Here is a 17430-nt window from a genome sequence, read left to right as displayed (position 1 = left end):
ACAATTCCCCATCCAGTAAGTTCTGCCACTAACTCCAACTAATGGTACTGTACATGTATGTCTGTCCCTGGGATACGCCTGAAGTGTTTACATAGCTTTAATTCATTTGTTACTCACATACTTACTGTAGATGCTAACAGTGGTGATGTGTGTGTTAGCTTGTTAGCCTTATTCTAGGTGAATGATGCTCGTCTCGGAAATTGAGCTTTTGGTCTGTTGATGAACCATTTTACTCATCACCTGCTCTTCCTGCTGAGTTTGACCCTCAGTCTGGAGCTGTGATTGGTTGGGTGTGTTTGTTTGTGAAACTGAAACACAGTTGGGTAGTCCCAGGTAGTCTTGCGTTAATCTTCGTCAGACCCACTTCTGTGGATTTCGGCGTCTTTTAGAGGGCACTTGTCATTTTTCATATGGAAGTTGGGAACTGATGAAGTAGGCTGTCACGCAAAATTGGTGTGTCCCAGAGTTGACGTCTGTGTGGGCCATGTCAAAGCGTTATTGCATTGGTTAATTGAATCAGAACTATAGCACTTTCCCACAGCCTACTCTTTACTATGAATCATACATACCACTTTAGACTCGACCCACAGTCTACAGTACAGTATATGCCAGGCCTCCCTCCAGGTCTCTCCAAATACTCTGTGACATGTTTGTTTTGGGGAGATTTTACACAATCACAGCTCACTCTGCTTCTCGTCACCGGTCGAGCAGGATATTCACCCTGCTGTCTCATCTCGGGTTCCACTTAGACCAGCGAGACGTGTGTGTGTCGGGTTCCACTCAGCGCAGCGTTACAGTGTGTGTCTCTGCCTGATGACCTGTACCCAGAAGTCTCAGGGTTGTAAGCTGCGTGATTGGGGAGAGAGGGAGAGACTGAGGAAAAAGGTGTGTGCGCACGGGGGCGTGCTTGTCTCTCTGTGTGTGTGTGTGTGTGTGTGTGTGTGTGGGGGGGGGAGTTTTCCCAATGAGTGGCCACAGAGGCAGAGCTCAGAGCCTGGGCCCCCAGGACGGGAGAGGGGAACTGGGGCATGACGTAAGGAATGAGAGCCAAGGAGGCAGCAGCCGTGGAGGCTAACATTCCATTTCCCTTATTCACATACCTGCTGCAAACTGACGTCGGGCTCCTCGGCTACGGCGAGCTAATAGGTCCTTTAATCAGACACCCGTCAAACGCAGCAAAACCAAACACCAGATGAAAGGAAGCAGGAGATGCCTGGAAAGGAGGAGAGGAGAACGATGGGGAGGGAGGGGAGATCGAGGGAGAGAGAGAGTTATTATTCTTTTGGAAATATTATATGGGTATCATATCTGTAAGTTGTGGACTGATTGTTTGATCTGATAGTGTTGCTTAGCTGGGATCTGGAAGGGGGGGTGGGTTCTTAGCTGGCATCTGAGCTGTTGAATATTCTGTCTATATACAGTGTGGGTATCTGATTTGACTCTGCCCATTGTGTTCTGAGGAGTGTAGGAGTGCATAAGCCTGATGAATGTCCGCCCTAATCTAGTTGTAATCAATAGGGCTGTCACTCTGCCTGCACTGGACATGTGTGTTCGATCACACACATGCAAATGGGGGGGATTGATTTGTTAAGTGACATTTTAACATTCTTACAGACAGGTTTCCTTAAGACCTTAAAAAGGTTAAAAGTTTTTTTTTTAGAGCCTGGTAAGTAAGAGGAAAGCATTCCTTGGCACCCCATTAAGAGCAGTGAAATCCACCCCTATAAAGTTCAATGTATGGACAATGTACAGGTAACTGCCAAAATAAAGGAAACACCAACATAAAATGTCTTAATAGGGCGTTGTGTCACCACGAGCCAGAACAGCTTCAGTGCACCTTGGTATAGATTCTACAAATGTCTGGAACTCTATTGGAGGGATGTGACACCCTTCTTCCACAATCATTTCCATAATTTAGTGTTTTGTTGAAGGTGGTGGAAAACGCTGTTTTAGGCACCGCTCCAGAATCGCGTGTTTATTTGGGTTGAGTTCTGGTGACTGAGATACACATATGTTTGTTTTACTCTCCATGTGGGGACCAAACACTGGATTACCATTCAAATGAATATTTTCCCTAAACCTAATCCTATAACCCTTAATCTAACCCTAACCTTAACCCCTAACTCTAATCTTAACTCCTAACCTTAACCCCTAACTCTAATCTTAACTCCTAACCCTAACCTTAACCCCTAACTCTAATCTTAACTCCTAACCTTAACCCCTAACTCTAATCTTAACTCCTAACCCTAACCTTAACCCCTAACTCTAATCTTAACTCCTAACCCTAACCCCTAACTCTAATCTTAACTCCTAACCTTAACCCCTAACTCTAATCTTAACTCCTAACCCTAACCTTAACCCATAACTCTAATCTTAACTCCTAACATTAACCCATAACTCTAATCTTAACTCCTAACCCTAACCTTAACCCATAACTCTAATCTTAACTCCTAACCTTAACCCATAACTCTAATCTTAACTCCTAACCTTAACCCATAACTCTAATCTTAACTCCTAACCCCAATTGTAACCTTAAATATAACCACTAAGCCTAAAATAGCCTTTCCCTTGTGGGGAATGGTGAAATATTCTAATTTTTCTTGTTTTACTATCCTTGTGAGGACTTCTGATCCTCGGGGGATCCCGAGTGGCGCAGCGGTCTAAGCCACTGCATCTCAGTGCTAGAGGCGTCACTACAGACCCTGGTTCGATTTCGAGCTGTATCACAACCGGCCGTGATTGGGAGTCCCATACGGCGGTGCACAATTGGCCCAGCGTTGTTAGGGTTTTGCCGGGGTAGGCCAAATTTGTTCTGAACTGACTTGCCTAGTTAAATAATGGTTAAATTAAGGATAGTCAAACCAAACACACACACACACACCCTTTAAACCCTCTATGGTCATTTGAGACCTCTCTTTCAAAGTCACTGACATCTCTTTTTCTAGCCATGGCAGCCAAAATAACAGGCAACTGGGCATTTTATACATGACCCTAAGCATGATGTTAATTGCTGAAATTAACTCAGAAACCACACCTGTGTGGAAGCACCTGCTTTCATTATACTTTGTATCCCTCATTTACTCAAGTGTTTCCATTATTTTGGCAGTTACTTGTATGTCACTGGTTGGTGGTCAGTCCCACTGTCCTAGTTTTACCACTCTTAGCCTATTCTGGACTGTAGGTATGAAGAAATGTGTCTGTCTCTAATGAGAAAGATGATAGAGCCTCTACATTGTTACTTTGCTATCTGTTACATGTCTTGGTAAATATTACGTTTTTATCATTTAATAATATTTCAAAATTATTACATTCATTTGGGAGAGTTAAGGGTCGAACGGCGGCTGAACCTAGTCTCTCCCTCCGGACGTCTGTCAACGGGAAGGCTGCAGTCATATCCCAGAGCTCCCACAATTCCATGGGGCAGGCAGCTGTGAGCGGCTCACACACGGCCCAGCTCAGCAGCACAGGAAGTCTGGCAGCTATTGGCTGACCCGACCTGGACCATAACACAGTCGCAACCAGTCGGCACACACTATTAGTCAAGGTTTTTTTGGTCAGAGCAGGTCACCCCCGAACACATGCATGCACGCACACACACAGGTCACCCCTGAGCCCTTGTGTATATGAAGGTAGCCCCGCTCCCCTCTCTGTAACATCAGACAGCCGTAGAGGAAACGTGAGCATGGCGTGCCGTCACTGTGTATATGAAGGTAGCCCCGCTCCCCTCTTTGTAACATCAGACAGCCGTAGAGGAAACGTGAGCATGGCGTGCCGTCACTGTTACCAAATCCTGTGTTTTCATTGGACCCAACATCACAACCCAGACAGAGGAACTTGAGGAATACAGGGTCGCTAAAATGAGAGCAGGGGGAAATTACACCCCGCTTTTCTCCCCCCAGAAATCTATTAATAGAATGTTTTGTGTCATTTAGAGACAGATTAAAAAATATATACACTGCTCAAAAAAATAAAGGGAACACTTAAACAACACAATGTAACTCCAAGTCAATCACACTTCTGTGAAATCAAACTGTCCACTTAGGAAGCAACACTGATTGACAATACATTTCACATGCTGTTGTGCAAATGGAAGGTGGAAATTATAAGCAATTAGCAAGACACCCCCAATAAAGGAGTGGTTCTGCAGGTGGTGACCACAGACCACTTCTCAGTTCCTATGCTTCCTGGCTGATGTTTTGGTCCCTTTTGAATGCTGGCGGTTCTTTCACTCTAGTGGTAGCATGAGACGGAGTCTACAACCCACACAAGTGGCTCAGGTAGTGCAGCTCATCCAGGATGGCACATCAATGCGAGCTGTGGCAAGAAGGTTTGCTGTGTCTGTCAGCGTAGTGTCCAGAGCATGGAGGCGCTAACAGGAGACAGGCCAGTACATCAGGAGATGTGGAGGAGGCCATAGGAGGGCAAGAACCCAGCAGCAGGACCACTACCTCCGCCTTTGTGCAAGGAGGAGCAGGAGGAGCACTGCCAGAGCCCTGCAAAATGACCTCCAGCAGGCCACAAATGTGCATGTGTCTGCTCAAACGGTTAGAAACAGACTCCATGAGGGTGGTATGAGGGCCCAACGTCCACAGGTGGGGGTTGTGCTTACAGCCCAACACCGTGCAGGACGTTTGGCATTTGCCAGGGAACACCAAGATTGGCAAATTCGCCACTGGCGCCCTGTGCTCTTCACAGATGAAAGCAGGTTCACACTGAGCATATGTGACACTCTGGAGACGCCGTGGAGAACGTTCTGCTGCCTGCAACATCCTCCAGAATGACCGGTTTGGCGATGGGTCAGTCATGGTGTGCGGTGGCATTTCTTTGGGGGGCCACACAGCCCTCCATGTGGGTTCCTCCTAATGCAAGACAATGCTAGACCTCATGTGGCTGGAGTGTGTCAGCAGTTCCTGCAAGAGGAAGGCATTGATGCTATGGACTGGTCCGCCCGTTCCCCAGACCTGAATCCAATTGAGCACATCTGGGACATCATGTCTCGCTCCATCCACCAACGCCACGTTGCACCACAGACTGTCCAGGAGTTGGCAGATGCTTTAGTCCAGGTCTGGGAGGAGATCCCTCAGGAGACCATCCGCCACCTCATCAGGAGCATGCCCAGGCGTTGTAGGGAGGTCATACAGGCACGTGGAGCCCACACACACTACTGAGCCTCATTTTGACTTGATTTAAGGACATTACATCAAAGTTGGATCAGCCTGTAGTGTGGTTTTCCACTTTAATTTTGAGTGTGACTCCAAATCCAGACCTCCATGAGTTGATAAATTTGATTTCCATTGATCATTTTTGTGTGATTTTGTTGTCAGCACATTCAACTATGTAAAGAAAAAAGTATTTAATAAGAATATTTCATTAATTTGGATCTAGGATGTGTTATTTTAGTGTTCCCTTTATTTTTTGAGCAGTGTATATTATTGGTAATAATTCACTCCTATAAAAATGTGAAATGTCTGGCATTTGAAGCTTTACACATGACTAGGCGACAAACAACTCTGTTGGCAACAAAGGGATCTCTAAACCTTTGACGATACACAGCAGTTGGTGATAGAAAGCTCCTGATAACAGTAGTGTAGTGATAGAAACCTCCTGATAACAGTATTGCAGTGATATAAACCTCCTGATAACAGTAGTGTAGTGATAGAAACGTCCTGATAACGGTAGTGTAGTGATATTTCGGTGCCATCCACCCCCTGCCAGGCATTTACATAAAGGCATGCTAAATTATTCATTAATTATCAGAGGATTCCCGGTGGAACAGGATGAAACAGACAGTGGCTGCTAATTGGCCCATCAATAACCCTGCTGCCTGCTGGATCTCCCTTAGTGGATCTGGATCTCTCCTCAGGAATCTGGCTCTCTCTACACAACACTTCTGGCTCTCTCTAGTCTACACAACACTTCTGGCTCTCTCTAGTCTACACAACACTTCTGGCTCTCTCTAGTCTACACAGCACTTCTGGCTCTCTCTAGTCTACACAACACCTCTCTCTCTCTAGTCTACACAACACTTCTCTCTCTATAGTCTACACAACACTTCTCTCTCTCTAGTCTACACAACACTTTTGGCTCTCTCTAGCCTACACAACACTTCTCTCTAGTCTACACAACACTTCTCTCTAGTCTACACAACACTTCTCTCTCTAGTCTACACAACACTGCTCTCTCTAGTCTACACAACACTTCTCTCTCTAGTCTACACAACACTTCTGTCTCTCTCTAGTCTACACAACACTTCTGGCTCTCTCTAATCTACACAACACTTCTGGCTCTCTCTAGTCTACACAACACTTCTCTCTCTCTAGTCTACACAACACTTCTCTCTCTAGTCTACACAACACTTCTGGCTCTCTCTAGTCTACACAACACTTCTGGCTCTCTCTAGTCTACACAACACTTCTGGCTCTCTAGTCTACACAACACTTCTCTCTCTCTAGCCTACACAACACTTCTCTCTCTAGTCTACACAACACCTCTCTCTCTAGTTTACACAACACTTCTCTCTCTCTCTAGTCTACACAACACTTCTGGCTCTCTCTAGTCTACACAACATTTCTGTCTCTCTCTAGTCTACACAACACTTCTGGCTCTCTCTAGTCTACACAACACTTCTGGCTCTCTCTAGTCTACACAACACTTCTGGCTCTCTCTAGTCTACACAACACTTCTCTATCTAGCCTACACAACACTTCTCTCTCTAGTCTACACAACACTTCTGGCTCTCTCTAGTCTACACAACACTTCTGGCTTTCTCTAATGTACACAACACTTCTCTCTCTCTAATCTACACAGCACTTATCTCTCTCTAGTCTACACAACACGTCTGGCTCTCTAGTCTGCACAATACTTCAGTCTCTCTCTAGTCTACACAATACTTCTGTCTCTCTCTAGTCTACACGACACTTCTGGCTCTCTCTAGTCTACACAACACTTCTGGCTCTCTCTAGTCTACACAACACTTCTGGCTCTCTCTAGTCTACACAACACTTCTGTCTCTCTCTAGTCTACACAATAATTCTGGCTCTCTAGTCTACACAATAATTCTGTCTCTCTCTAGTCTACACAACACTTCTGTCTCTCTCTAGTCTACACAACACTTCTGGCTCTCTCTAGTCTACACAACACTTCTCTCTCTAGCCTACACAACACTTCTGGCTCTCTAGTCTACACAACACTTCTGGCTCTCTCTAGTCTACACAACACTTCTGGCTGGCTCTAGTCTACACAACACTTCTCTCTCTAGTCTACACAACACTTCTCTCTCTAGTCCTCACAACACTTCTCTCTCTAGTCTACACAACACTTCTGGCTCTCTCTAGTCTACACAACACTTCTCTCTCTCTAGTCTACACAACACTTCTCTCTCTAGTCTCTACAAGACTTCTGTCTCTCTAGTCTACACAAGACCTCTGTCTCTCTAGTCTACACAACACTTCCTGCTCTAGTCTACACCACACTTCTCTCTCTCTAGTCTACACAACACTTCTGTCTCTCTAGTCTACACAAGACTTCTGGCTCTCTCAAGTCTACGCAAGACTTCTGGCTCTCTCTAGTCTACGCAAGACTTCTGGCTCTGACAAAGAATGTTTTTTAGATGAAGGCTTGGTGGCTGAAAGATCTTTATCTTAACGAAAAAGGGTTTTTAATATACTACTTTTAGCAAAAATGGTCATCTTTAATTTACTATCTGTAGAAACTACGCGGATAGAAAGGTTCAGAAACGTTGTCAAACATCACAGCACAGTTGATAATATATGGTAAAGGGGGGTTGAGGGCAGCTGAAGGATGGGATTAAAATACAATACACTGCCTCCCCCCCACACACACCATTTTTTTTAAATAAAAAATAAATTAAAGAGATGGTTCTCCCACAACCGTTTTGCTTGTTGATCAAACATGTCTGGGAGAACACAGGGTAGAATTGCCAATGGGCCTCTCTTTTAGCAGCACAGACTGAGAGGCTTTGAAAGACACACCACAGAGCTAGTTCACTATACCTCTGCAGGCACTACCAAACGCTCCCTGAATCACTGATGAGAGAGGGGATTTCTAGGCACTACCAAACGATTGCATCTCAGTCAGAGACAGACACAATACTATTCCCCTCTCCCTTTCCCCAAATGCTAGATCCTCATTACCATAAAGGCGGGCCTCTGGAGAGGGTGCTGTAATAACACAGGCTGTTCTTTGTTTCCCTGCCTTGATTGACAGGAGATTGCAGCACGCATTAAATGGCCATCAGACTCTGCATTAGTTTAGAAACAGAGGGAGCAGGGCCCCGTCAAAGGTCAGGCCTAGCGCATAATGAACTGCTCTCTCTCTCTGTCTCACACTCACACACACCAGTCCTCCATCGGCCCCCAGTCAGCTTGTCATTAAGAGGCCTGTCCTGGATTCTAATAGACATGTAGCCCTAATAAAATGAATCACTCTCTGACACAGAGCTTTGAACGTATTAACATAAGTGTGTTTATGTCGGAGGAAATGCAGACAAGAAGCCTGGACTCTGCACCTAAGGAGGCTCCAGGGGTGCTCTGTTCCAGGGGTGCTCTGTTTGGTCTTATTGTTAATAATTACTCCCAAAACATTGATATTCTCTCATATTTTATTGTGTGTTTTAAAGGGGGAAAATAATTGAGCTATCTGTGGCTACTAATTTCCCCATGTTTCCAGGTTGCCAAACTATAATTGTGGAAGTATAATTGTTGAACATTTACAAAAAGAACCATGACGTATAATACCCATAAACCTATTCACACAATTTGTTGTGCACTTATATAACAAATGTTCCCAGTCCTCATTTAAATAGTGTTCTTCCTCCACTCCACTTCCCAGCTTGCATCCCAATGTTGGTACTTTATTCCCTAGTTAGTGCACTCATTTTGACCCGGGCCCATAGGGCGATATATGTATATAGTGAACATGGTTACATTTAGGACGCAGACCCAGTTCCACATTAAAACCCAGAGACCTTTCAGTGCTCTGCCGCCCCAGGGCCTTTTCTCTCTCTCTTTGACACCGACCAATTTATTGATGTTGTTTCCACGGCTCATAAAGTCATTATACAAGAGCTTTCACAGTTTACCATCAGGCTGAGGCTCGATCGCCCCGTCAGGGGGAGATGTCATGATGGCAGACAGGCAGTAGACATCTAGCTGTTCGCTTTCTCTTTTTCTCTCTCACCTCCTCTCTCTCTCTGTCTGAATCTCGTTCTTTCCCCATTTCTTTCTTTCTCTCGTGCTCTCTCTCTCTCTCTCTCTCTCTGCCGTTCCTCCCTGATTGAAAGTTATAATTAAGAGAGTGAGAGAGAATTAGAAGGAAAATTAGCTGTCAGAAAGTCACATTTAAGTGAGTGATGGGCCAGCCCCGGCTGTAAACATTTAAATGATATAAATTGCCATTTAAGTGTACCGGTTTAATGTTTTGTCACAGAATTAATGTGACACAAGGCAGCAATGACAATCAAGGCCTCCTCATTCTAATTTGGAACGCGTTTAGAAGCCTTTGTTGTTGCCGTGCCGACAGCTTTTCCAGAAATTAACACAATCGCTGTTTTTATGACAAACCATAAATGTTTTCCCTTCTTTGCCAGCTAATGAGTAGAAAAACAGCTTGTATCTCAATGTTATGGTGAGACAGAGACATTCCAAAGCACCGCTATATACATTATCTCGTCTCGTCATCCCATGAAAGGGGAAGAAGAGTCCAAAATGAGTCCCCAACGTCCTACTAGAACGGAGTGTTGTCATGTTTCATGTTTTCACACGATTAGCACTGGAGCATTTTCTCCATTATGCAAATGATAGTCAGTGCTGCTATCTGCTATTGAAATGACTTTGAACAAGTTCTGCTTTGAGTTGCAGCTTTTTGTGGGGGTTGGGGGAGTGGAGTAAGCGTTCTGGAATTACAACAATTAGTGGCGAACATAATTTGCAGTCTTGCAGTTTAGCAGGTCTACTGTATCTGCTCATAATGCTTCAGTAGACCTATATAAATGATCATTTGACTTTGTCTAATCCCCTCTTGGTTCTCTGGCTTATGAGTGACCTCAATCAATTATTTGCAAGGATTCCCTACCTCCTATTATTGATATAATCTTGGGGTCCTCTTGTACCACTCTATCTATCCAAATCCCCTCTAACCATGAGTCCTCGCTGCCTCACTCTGCTCAATAACCCTTTCATTTAGCCCAATCCCCTCTATCCATGAGTCCTCGCTGCCTCACTCTGCTCAATAACCCTTTCATTTAGCCCAATCCCCTCTAACCATGAGTCCTCGCTGCCTCACTCTGCTCAATAACCCTTTCATTTAGCCCAATCCCCTCTAACCATGAGTCCTCGCTGCCTCACTCTGCTCAATAACCCTTTCATTTAGCCCAATCTCCTCTAACCATGGCTCCTCCTCTCCTCCTGTCTTCCCAGGCTCTGGAGAGTGAGTTTGTGTCGTGCCAGCTGCACCAGTGGATCGACCTGATCTTTGGCTACAAGCAGCAGGGTCCTGAGGCCACCAGGTCTCTCAACGTCTTCTACTACCTGACCTATGAAGGGACCATCAACCTCAGCTCCATCACCGACCCCATGCTCAGAGAGGTGATGTAACACACACACACACACAGAGTTGACGTGACGTTTTTCTGCGTATTATTTGTTATAATATTATATTATTTGTCTTTTCCATCTCTAAAATCCCCCACTGGACATGAATTACTCCACGGTATCACACAGAACCATTAAAGCTCTTAACTTGGATGTTGAATCCAATTCAATTGAAGTCCATTAGCATCAGCAAAAGGTATAATCCTCTGACATTATTGACGCTGTTATTTGTGTTCCATTCAACAGCAGGGCTGTGTGGTAAGTAAGTACGATTCAGTCAAGTTGAGTTGCTGAACCCAGCAGTCTTTCATCTCCAGCACTGGGATCCCACTGAAAGCTATATGAAGTGCTCCACTTTAAGGTCTGAGAAAGCCCTTAAAAATCGGGAGTGTGTTTGTGTTTTTCTCGCTCTGCTTTCATTCATTATTCATCCTCCCTTCACTTGGAACCAACAGGCAGGCAGCCTCTCCCTCTCTCCCCACAGCAGCAACACGGTACACCAATATAGCAATAAACCACGGCTAGCCCGCTAGCTTACAGCGCTAACTCTCTCATTGACACACTAACAAATCTGGGGCATGCGAACAGGGTGCTGACCCCACAACTAGAGTGTGACTTCTCGTCTAAAATGGTGCCACTGAAGTGTAACTCAGGGTGCCAGACATGGCAGCCAGCCACTGAGACAGCCTCATCTGGCCCAGAGGGCACTGTGTGTGTACTGTGTAAACTCTAGCGCCGGAACCATACCGGTATGTTGATACTCGTTAGTATGGGGGTAAGGAAACAAAACACAAAGCGGATTGAACTGGTTTAGAAATCAGCTCTAATGTTGGAAACAAACATCATGATGTCATCCAGAGTCACATGTATTTATTTTCTAAGCTGTAGTACAGTACAATATGTTACATACAGCAGGTTTTTAAAGGATCAAAGAGATTGGTTTGCTTCATTTTTGTCATGGAAAAAATAACCTGATACTGGCTACCGTCCTGGCTCTAATAACCTCCAGAGATAACACAACGAGAGCTGGTCAACATAACCTCCTATATAATGCAATATGTATTTCATTGAAGACACTCTGAAGCCCCAAACAAATGATCCGTAAACAAATATCCTAATTGCTCTGATATCACAATTACTTGTGTTGAATATCATCTCATGACACTATTATGACGTTCAGTTGGAATAAAGTGTATACATTTGAAATGAACAACATTACCCGTTCACCAACCAAAACCAACCTCCCTCAGAACTTTTACTATCAGTGTCCTGGCCAGAAAATCACCATCTTGACATCGGCGTTCAACCAGGACACACAGTAGGGCGATAGTAGTCGTCATTTCCAGCAGTACACTCACTGTGGAACCGTGTTAGAGGTTGATTAGTGTCCGTGAGTGTTCCGCTGAAGGTCAAAGTGACTCAACTGTTCCGTTAGCTAGCTCTGGGACGTTTGTCTCAGGCTAATGTACAAGAGGACCCGTCTTCAGAGTCACCCTCTTCATTCAATTCCCAGCTGACGTTTATAAAGGCGTGTGATGTTGGAAACTTGCTGGGCATAGGTCACCTATATACTTGCCCATACTACAATGTTATGCCATATAGGCATGTGATTATGTGGGGCCACTGGCAAGGCCAATCTTCTTCAGGGGCGCTGGTCCGTATCTGATGAAGTCTCTATATTCTGTACATTTAAAGGACGGAGGAAGACCCCCTCTGCAGCGAGGCTACGGTCATGTGATTTACTCAACCACTTGACAAGCTGTATCTGGATGGAAAACATGCTGTTTTTATGCAAATAAACGCATCACAGTAACCACATAACCGCACTTCGTTTTGAATGAAGGGAAATGAATAACCGAGGATGTCCTTGGCGTGTTGTCTGGTTTGTAGGGGTTGTGCGACAACTCAAGGCAGGTTCCTGTTTGCGTGGGTATGTTTAATTTATACTCGTATTACGTGAAAGCTGTAAAAATGCAGACTGTTCCCGTCTGTGTATTGTCACTGGTGTGCGACGGCCGTGAGATTTTCCATAATCACAGACAAAGGACAGCGTGAGATGGAGAGAGAGGGCGGGGGGGGGGGGGAGAGGGCAGGAGAGGGAGAGAGGGCAGGAGAGGGAGAGAGGGCAGGAGAGGGAGAGAGGGCAGGAGAGGGAGAGAGGGCAGGAGAGGGAGAGAGGGCAGGAGAGGGAGAGGGCGAGAGAGGGCAGGAGAGGGAGAGAGCGAGAGATGGCAGGAGAGGGAGAGAGCGAGAGAGGGCAGGAGAGGGAGAGAGCGAGAGAGGGCAGGAGAGGGAGAGAGCGAGAGAGGGCAGGAGAGGGAGAGAGCGAGAGAGGGCAGGAGAGGGAGAGAGCGAGAGAGGGCAGGAGAGGGAGAGGGCAGGAGAGGGAGAGAGCGAGAGAGGGAGAGAGCGAGAGAGGGCAGGAGAGGGAGAGAGCGAGAGAGGGCAGGAGAGGGAGAGAGCGAGAGATGGCAGGAGAGGGAGGGAGGGAGCGAGAGAGGGCAGGAGAGGGAGGGAGCGAGAGAGGGGAGGGAGGGAGCGAGAGAGGGCAGGAGAGGGAGGGAGCGAGAGAGGGCAGGAGAGGGAGGGAGCGAGAGAGGGCAGGAGAGGGAGGGAGCGAGAGGGCGGACAGGAGGGAGCGAGAGAGAGGGAGGACAGGAGAGAGAGAGCGAGAGAGAGGGAGGACAGGAGAGAGGGGGAGGACAGGAGAGAGAGGGGGAGGACAGGAGAGAGAGAGAGGGAGGACAGGAGAGAGAGAGAGAGGGAGGACAGGAGAGAGAGAGAGGGAGGACAGGAGAGAGAGAGGGGGAGGACAGGAGAGAGAGAGGGGGAGGACAGGAGAGAGAGAGGGGGAGGACAGGAGAGAGAGGGGGAGGACAGGAGAGAGAGAGGGGGAGGACAGGAGAGAGTGAGAGGGAGGACAGGAGAGAGTGAGAGAGAGGGAGGACAGGAGAGAGAGAGGGGGAGGACAGGAGAGAGAGAGAGGGAGGACAGGAGAGAGAGAGAGAGGGAGGACAGGAGAGAGAGAGAGAGTGAGGACAGGAGAGAGAGAGAGAGGGAGGACAGGAGAGAGAGAGAGAGAGAGAGAGAGGGAGGACAGGAGAGAGAGAGAGGGAGGACAGGAGAGAGAGAGAGAGGGAGGACAGGAGAGAGAGAGGGAGGAGAGAGAGAGAGAGGGAGGAGAGAGAGAGAGATGGAGGAGAGAGAGTGGGAGAGAGAGAGAGGGAGGACGGGAGAGAGAGAGAGAGAGAGGGAGGACAGGAGAGCGAGAGAGAGAGAGAGAGAGGTTAGGACAGGAAAGAGAGAGAGGAAGGACAGGAGAGAGAGAGGGAGAGGGAGGACAGGAGAGAGAGAGGGAGAGGGAGGACAGGAGAGGGAGAGGGAGGACAGGAGAGGGAGAGGGAGGACAGGAGAGAGAGAGAGAGTGAGGACAGGAGAGAGAGAGAGAGTGAGGACAGGAGAGAGAGAGAGCGGGAGGACAGGAGAGAGAGAGAGCGGGAGGACAGGAGAGAGAGAGGGAGGAGAGAAAGAGAGAGATGGAGGAGAGAGAGAGAGAGAGAGAGAGAGAGAGAGAGAGGGAGGACGGGAGAGAGAGAGAGAGAGGGGGAGGACAGGAGAGCGCGAGAGAGAGAGAGAGAGGTTAGGACAGGAAAGAGAGAGAGGGAGGACAGGAGAGAGAGAGGGAGAGGGAGGACAGGAGAGAGAGAGGGAGAGGGAGGACAGGAAAGAGAGAGGGAGAGGGAGGACAGGAGAGAGAGAGAGAGGGAGGAGAGAGAGGGAGGAGAGAGAGAGGGAGGACAGGAGAGAGAGAGGGAGGACAGGAGAGAGAGAGGGAGAGGGAGGACAGGAGAGAGAGAGGGAGAGGGAGGACAGGAGAGAGAGAGAGCTGGAGAGGGAGGACAGGAGAGAGAGAGAGGGAGGACAGGAGAGAGGGAGAGGGAGGACAGGAGAGAGAGAGAGGGAGGACAGGAGAGAGGGAGAGGGAGGACAGGAGAGAGAGAGGGGGAGGGAGGACAGGAGAGAGAGAGAGAGGGAGGACAGGAGAGAGAGAGAGAGGGAGGACAGGAGAGGGAGGACAGGAGAGAGAGAGAGGGAGGACAGGAGAGAGAGAGAGAGAGAGTGAGAGGGAGGACAGGAGAGAGAGTGAGAGGGAGGACAGGAGAGAGAGAGGGAGGACAGGAGAGAGAGAGGGAGGACAGGAGAGAGGGAGGACAGGAGAGAGCGAGAGAGAGGGAGGACAGGAGAGAGAGAGAGGGAGGACAGGAGAGAGCGAGAGAGAGGGAGGACAGGAGAGAGCGAGAAAGAGAGGGAGGACAGGAGAGAGAGAGAGAAAGAGAGGGAGGACAGGAGAGAGAAAGAGAGGGAGGAAAGGAGAGAGAGAGGGAGGACAGGAGAGAGAGAGGGAGAGAGAGAGATAGGGAGGACAGGAGAGAGAGAGAGAGAGAGAGAGAGAGAGAGAGAGAGAGAGAGGTTAGGACAGGAAAGAGAGAGAGGAAGGACAGGAGAGAGAGAGGGAGAGGGAGGACAGGAGAGAGAGAGGGAGAGGGAGGACAGGAGAGGGAGAGGGAGGACAGGAGAGGGAGAGGGAGGACAGGAGAGGGAGAGAGAGTGAGGACAGGAGAGAGAGAGAGCGGGAGGACAGGAGAGAGCGGGAGGACAGGAGAGAGAGAGAGAGGGAGGACAGGAGAGAGAGAGGGAGGAGAGAAAGAGAGAGATGGAGGAGAGAGAGAGAGAGGGAGAGGGAGGACAGGAGAGGGAGAGGGAGGACAGGAGAGAGAGAGGGAGAGGGAGGACAGGAAAGAGAGAGGGAGAGGGAGGACAGGAGAGATAGGGAGGACAGGAGAGAGAGAGAGAGGGAGGAGAGAGAGGGAGGACAGGAGAGAGAGAGGGAGGACAGGAGAGAGAGAGGGAGGACAGGAGAGAGAGAGGGAGAGGGAGGACAGGAGAGAGAGAGGGAGAGGGAGGACAGGAGAGAGAGAGAGCTGGAGAGGGAGGACAGGAGAGAGAGAGAGGGAGGACAGGAGAGAGGGAGAGGGAGGACAGGAGAGAGAGAGAGGGAGGACAGGAGAGAGGGAGAGGGAGGACAGGAGAGAGAGAGGGGGAGGGAGGACAGGAGAGAGAGAGAGAGGGAGGACAGGAGAGAGAGAGAGAGGGAGGACAGGAGAGAGAGAGAGGGAGGACAGGAGAGAGAGAGAGAGAGGGAGGAAAGGAGAGAGAGAGAGAGGGAGGACAGGAGAGAGAGAGGGAGAGAGAGAGATAGGGAGGACAGGAGAGAGAGAGAGAGAGGAGGACAGGAGAGAGAGAGAGAGAGAGAGAGATAGAGAGAGGACAGGAGAGAGAGAGGGAGGAGAGAAAGAGAGAGATGGAGGAGAGAGAGAGAGAGAGGGAGGACGGGAGAGAGAGAGAGAGAGGGGGAGGACAGGAAAGAGAGAGAGGGAGGACAGGAGAGGGAGAGGGAGGACAGGAGAGAGAGAGGGAGAGGGAGGACAGGAAAGAGAGAGGGAGAGGGAGGACAGGAGAGAGAGAGAGAGGGAGGAGAGAGAGGGAGGAGAGAGAGAGGGAGGACAGGAGAGAGAGAGGGAGGACAGGAGAGAGAGAGGGAGAGGGAGGACAGGAGAGAGAGAGGGAGAGGGAGGACAGGAGAGAGAGAGAGCTGGAGAGGGAGGACAGGAGAGAGAGAGAGGGAGGACAGGAGAGAGGGAGAGGGAGGACAGGAGAGAGAGAGAGGGAGGACAGGAGAGAGGGAGAGGGAGGACAGGAGAGAGGGAGAGGGAGGACAGGAGAGAGAGAGGGGGAGGGAGGACAGGAGAGAGCGAGAAAGAGAGGGAGGACAGGAGAGAGAGAGAGAAAGAGAGGGAGGACAGGAGAGAGAGAAAGAGAGGGAGGAAAGGAGAGAGAGAGAGAGGGAGGACAGGAGAGAGAGAGGGAGAGAGAGAGATAGGGAGGACAGGAGAGAGAGAGGGAGAGAGGGAGAGAGAGAGAGAGAGAGAGAGAGAGAGAGAGAGAGAGAGAGAGAGAGAGAGAGAGAGAGAGAGAGAGAGAGAGAGAGAGAGAGAGAGAGAGAGAGAGAGAGAGAGAGAGAGAGAGAGAGAGAGAGAGAGAGAGAGAGAGAGAGAGAGAGAGAGAGAGAGAGAGAGAGAGAGAGAGAGAGAGAGAGAGAGAGAGAGAGAGGGAGGACAGGAGAGAGAGAGGGAGGACAGGAGAGAGAGAGGGAGGACAGGAGAGAGAGAGAGAGAGAGAGGGAGGACAGGAGAGAGAGAGAGAGGGAGGACAGGAGAGAGAGAGAGAGGGAGGACAGGAGAGAGAGAGAGAGACGGCAGGAGAGAGAGAGACGGCAGGAGAGAGAGACGGCAGGAGAGGGAGAGAGAGAGAGGGCAGGAGAGGGAGAGAGAGAGGGCAGGAGACGGAGGACAGGAGAGAGCGATAGAGAGGGAGGACAGGAGAGAGAGAGAGAGGGAGGACAGAAGAGAGAGGATAGGGAGGACAGAAGAGGGAGGACAGAAGAGAGAGGACAGGAGAGAGAGAGAGGGAGAGAGAGGGCAGGAGAGAGATAGGGAGGGCAGGAGAGAGAGAGAGGGAGGGCAGGAGAGAGAGAGAGGGAGGGCAGGAGAGAGAGAGAGAGAGAGGGCAGGAGAGAGAGAGAGAGGGCAGGAGAGAGAGAGAGGGCAGGAGAGAGAGAGAGGGCAGGAGAGAGAGAGAGGGCAGGAGAGAGAGAGAGGGCAGGAGAGAGAGAGAGGGCAGGAGAGAGAGAGGGCAGGAGAGAGAGAGAGGGCAGGAGAGAGAGAGAGGGCAGGAGAGAGAGAGAGGGCAGGAGAGAGAG

General features: G+C 49.0%; 1 protein-coding gene across 7 annotated transcripts in view; it reads left to right on the top strand.

The window, feature by feature from the left end:
• LOC110497375 (lipopolysaccharide-responsive and beige-like anchor protein) overlaps positions 1–17430 on the top strand; it is a 328302-nt gene that overhangs the window by 253690 nt on the left and 57182 nt on the right. For all 7 annotated transcript variants that reach the window (XM_036954299.1, XM_036954302.1, XM_036954301.1 and 4 more), the window contains one exon: positions 10437–10604. In XM_036954299.1, coding sequence (XP_036810194.1) covers positions 10437–10604 — 168 coding nt within the window. The remainder of the gene's footprint in view (positions 1–10436; positions 10605–17430) is intronic.

The sequence above is a fragment of the Oncorhynchus mykiss genome, chromosome 19 (genome assembly GCF_013265735.2).
Source record: "Oncorhynchus mykiss isolate Arlee chromosome 19, USDA_OmykA_1.1, whole genome shotgun sequence".
NCBI lineage: Eukaryota > Metazoa > Chordata > Actinopteri > Salmoniformes > Salmonidae > Oncorhynchus > Oncorhynchus mykiss.
Note: the sequence above shows the minus strand (reverse complement) of the source record. Positions and strands in the feature narration are given on the sequence as shown.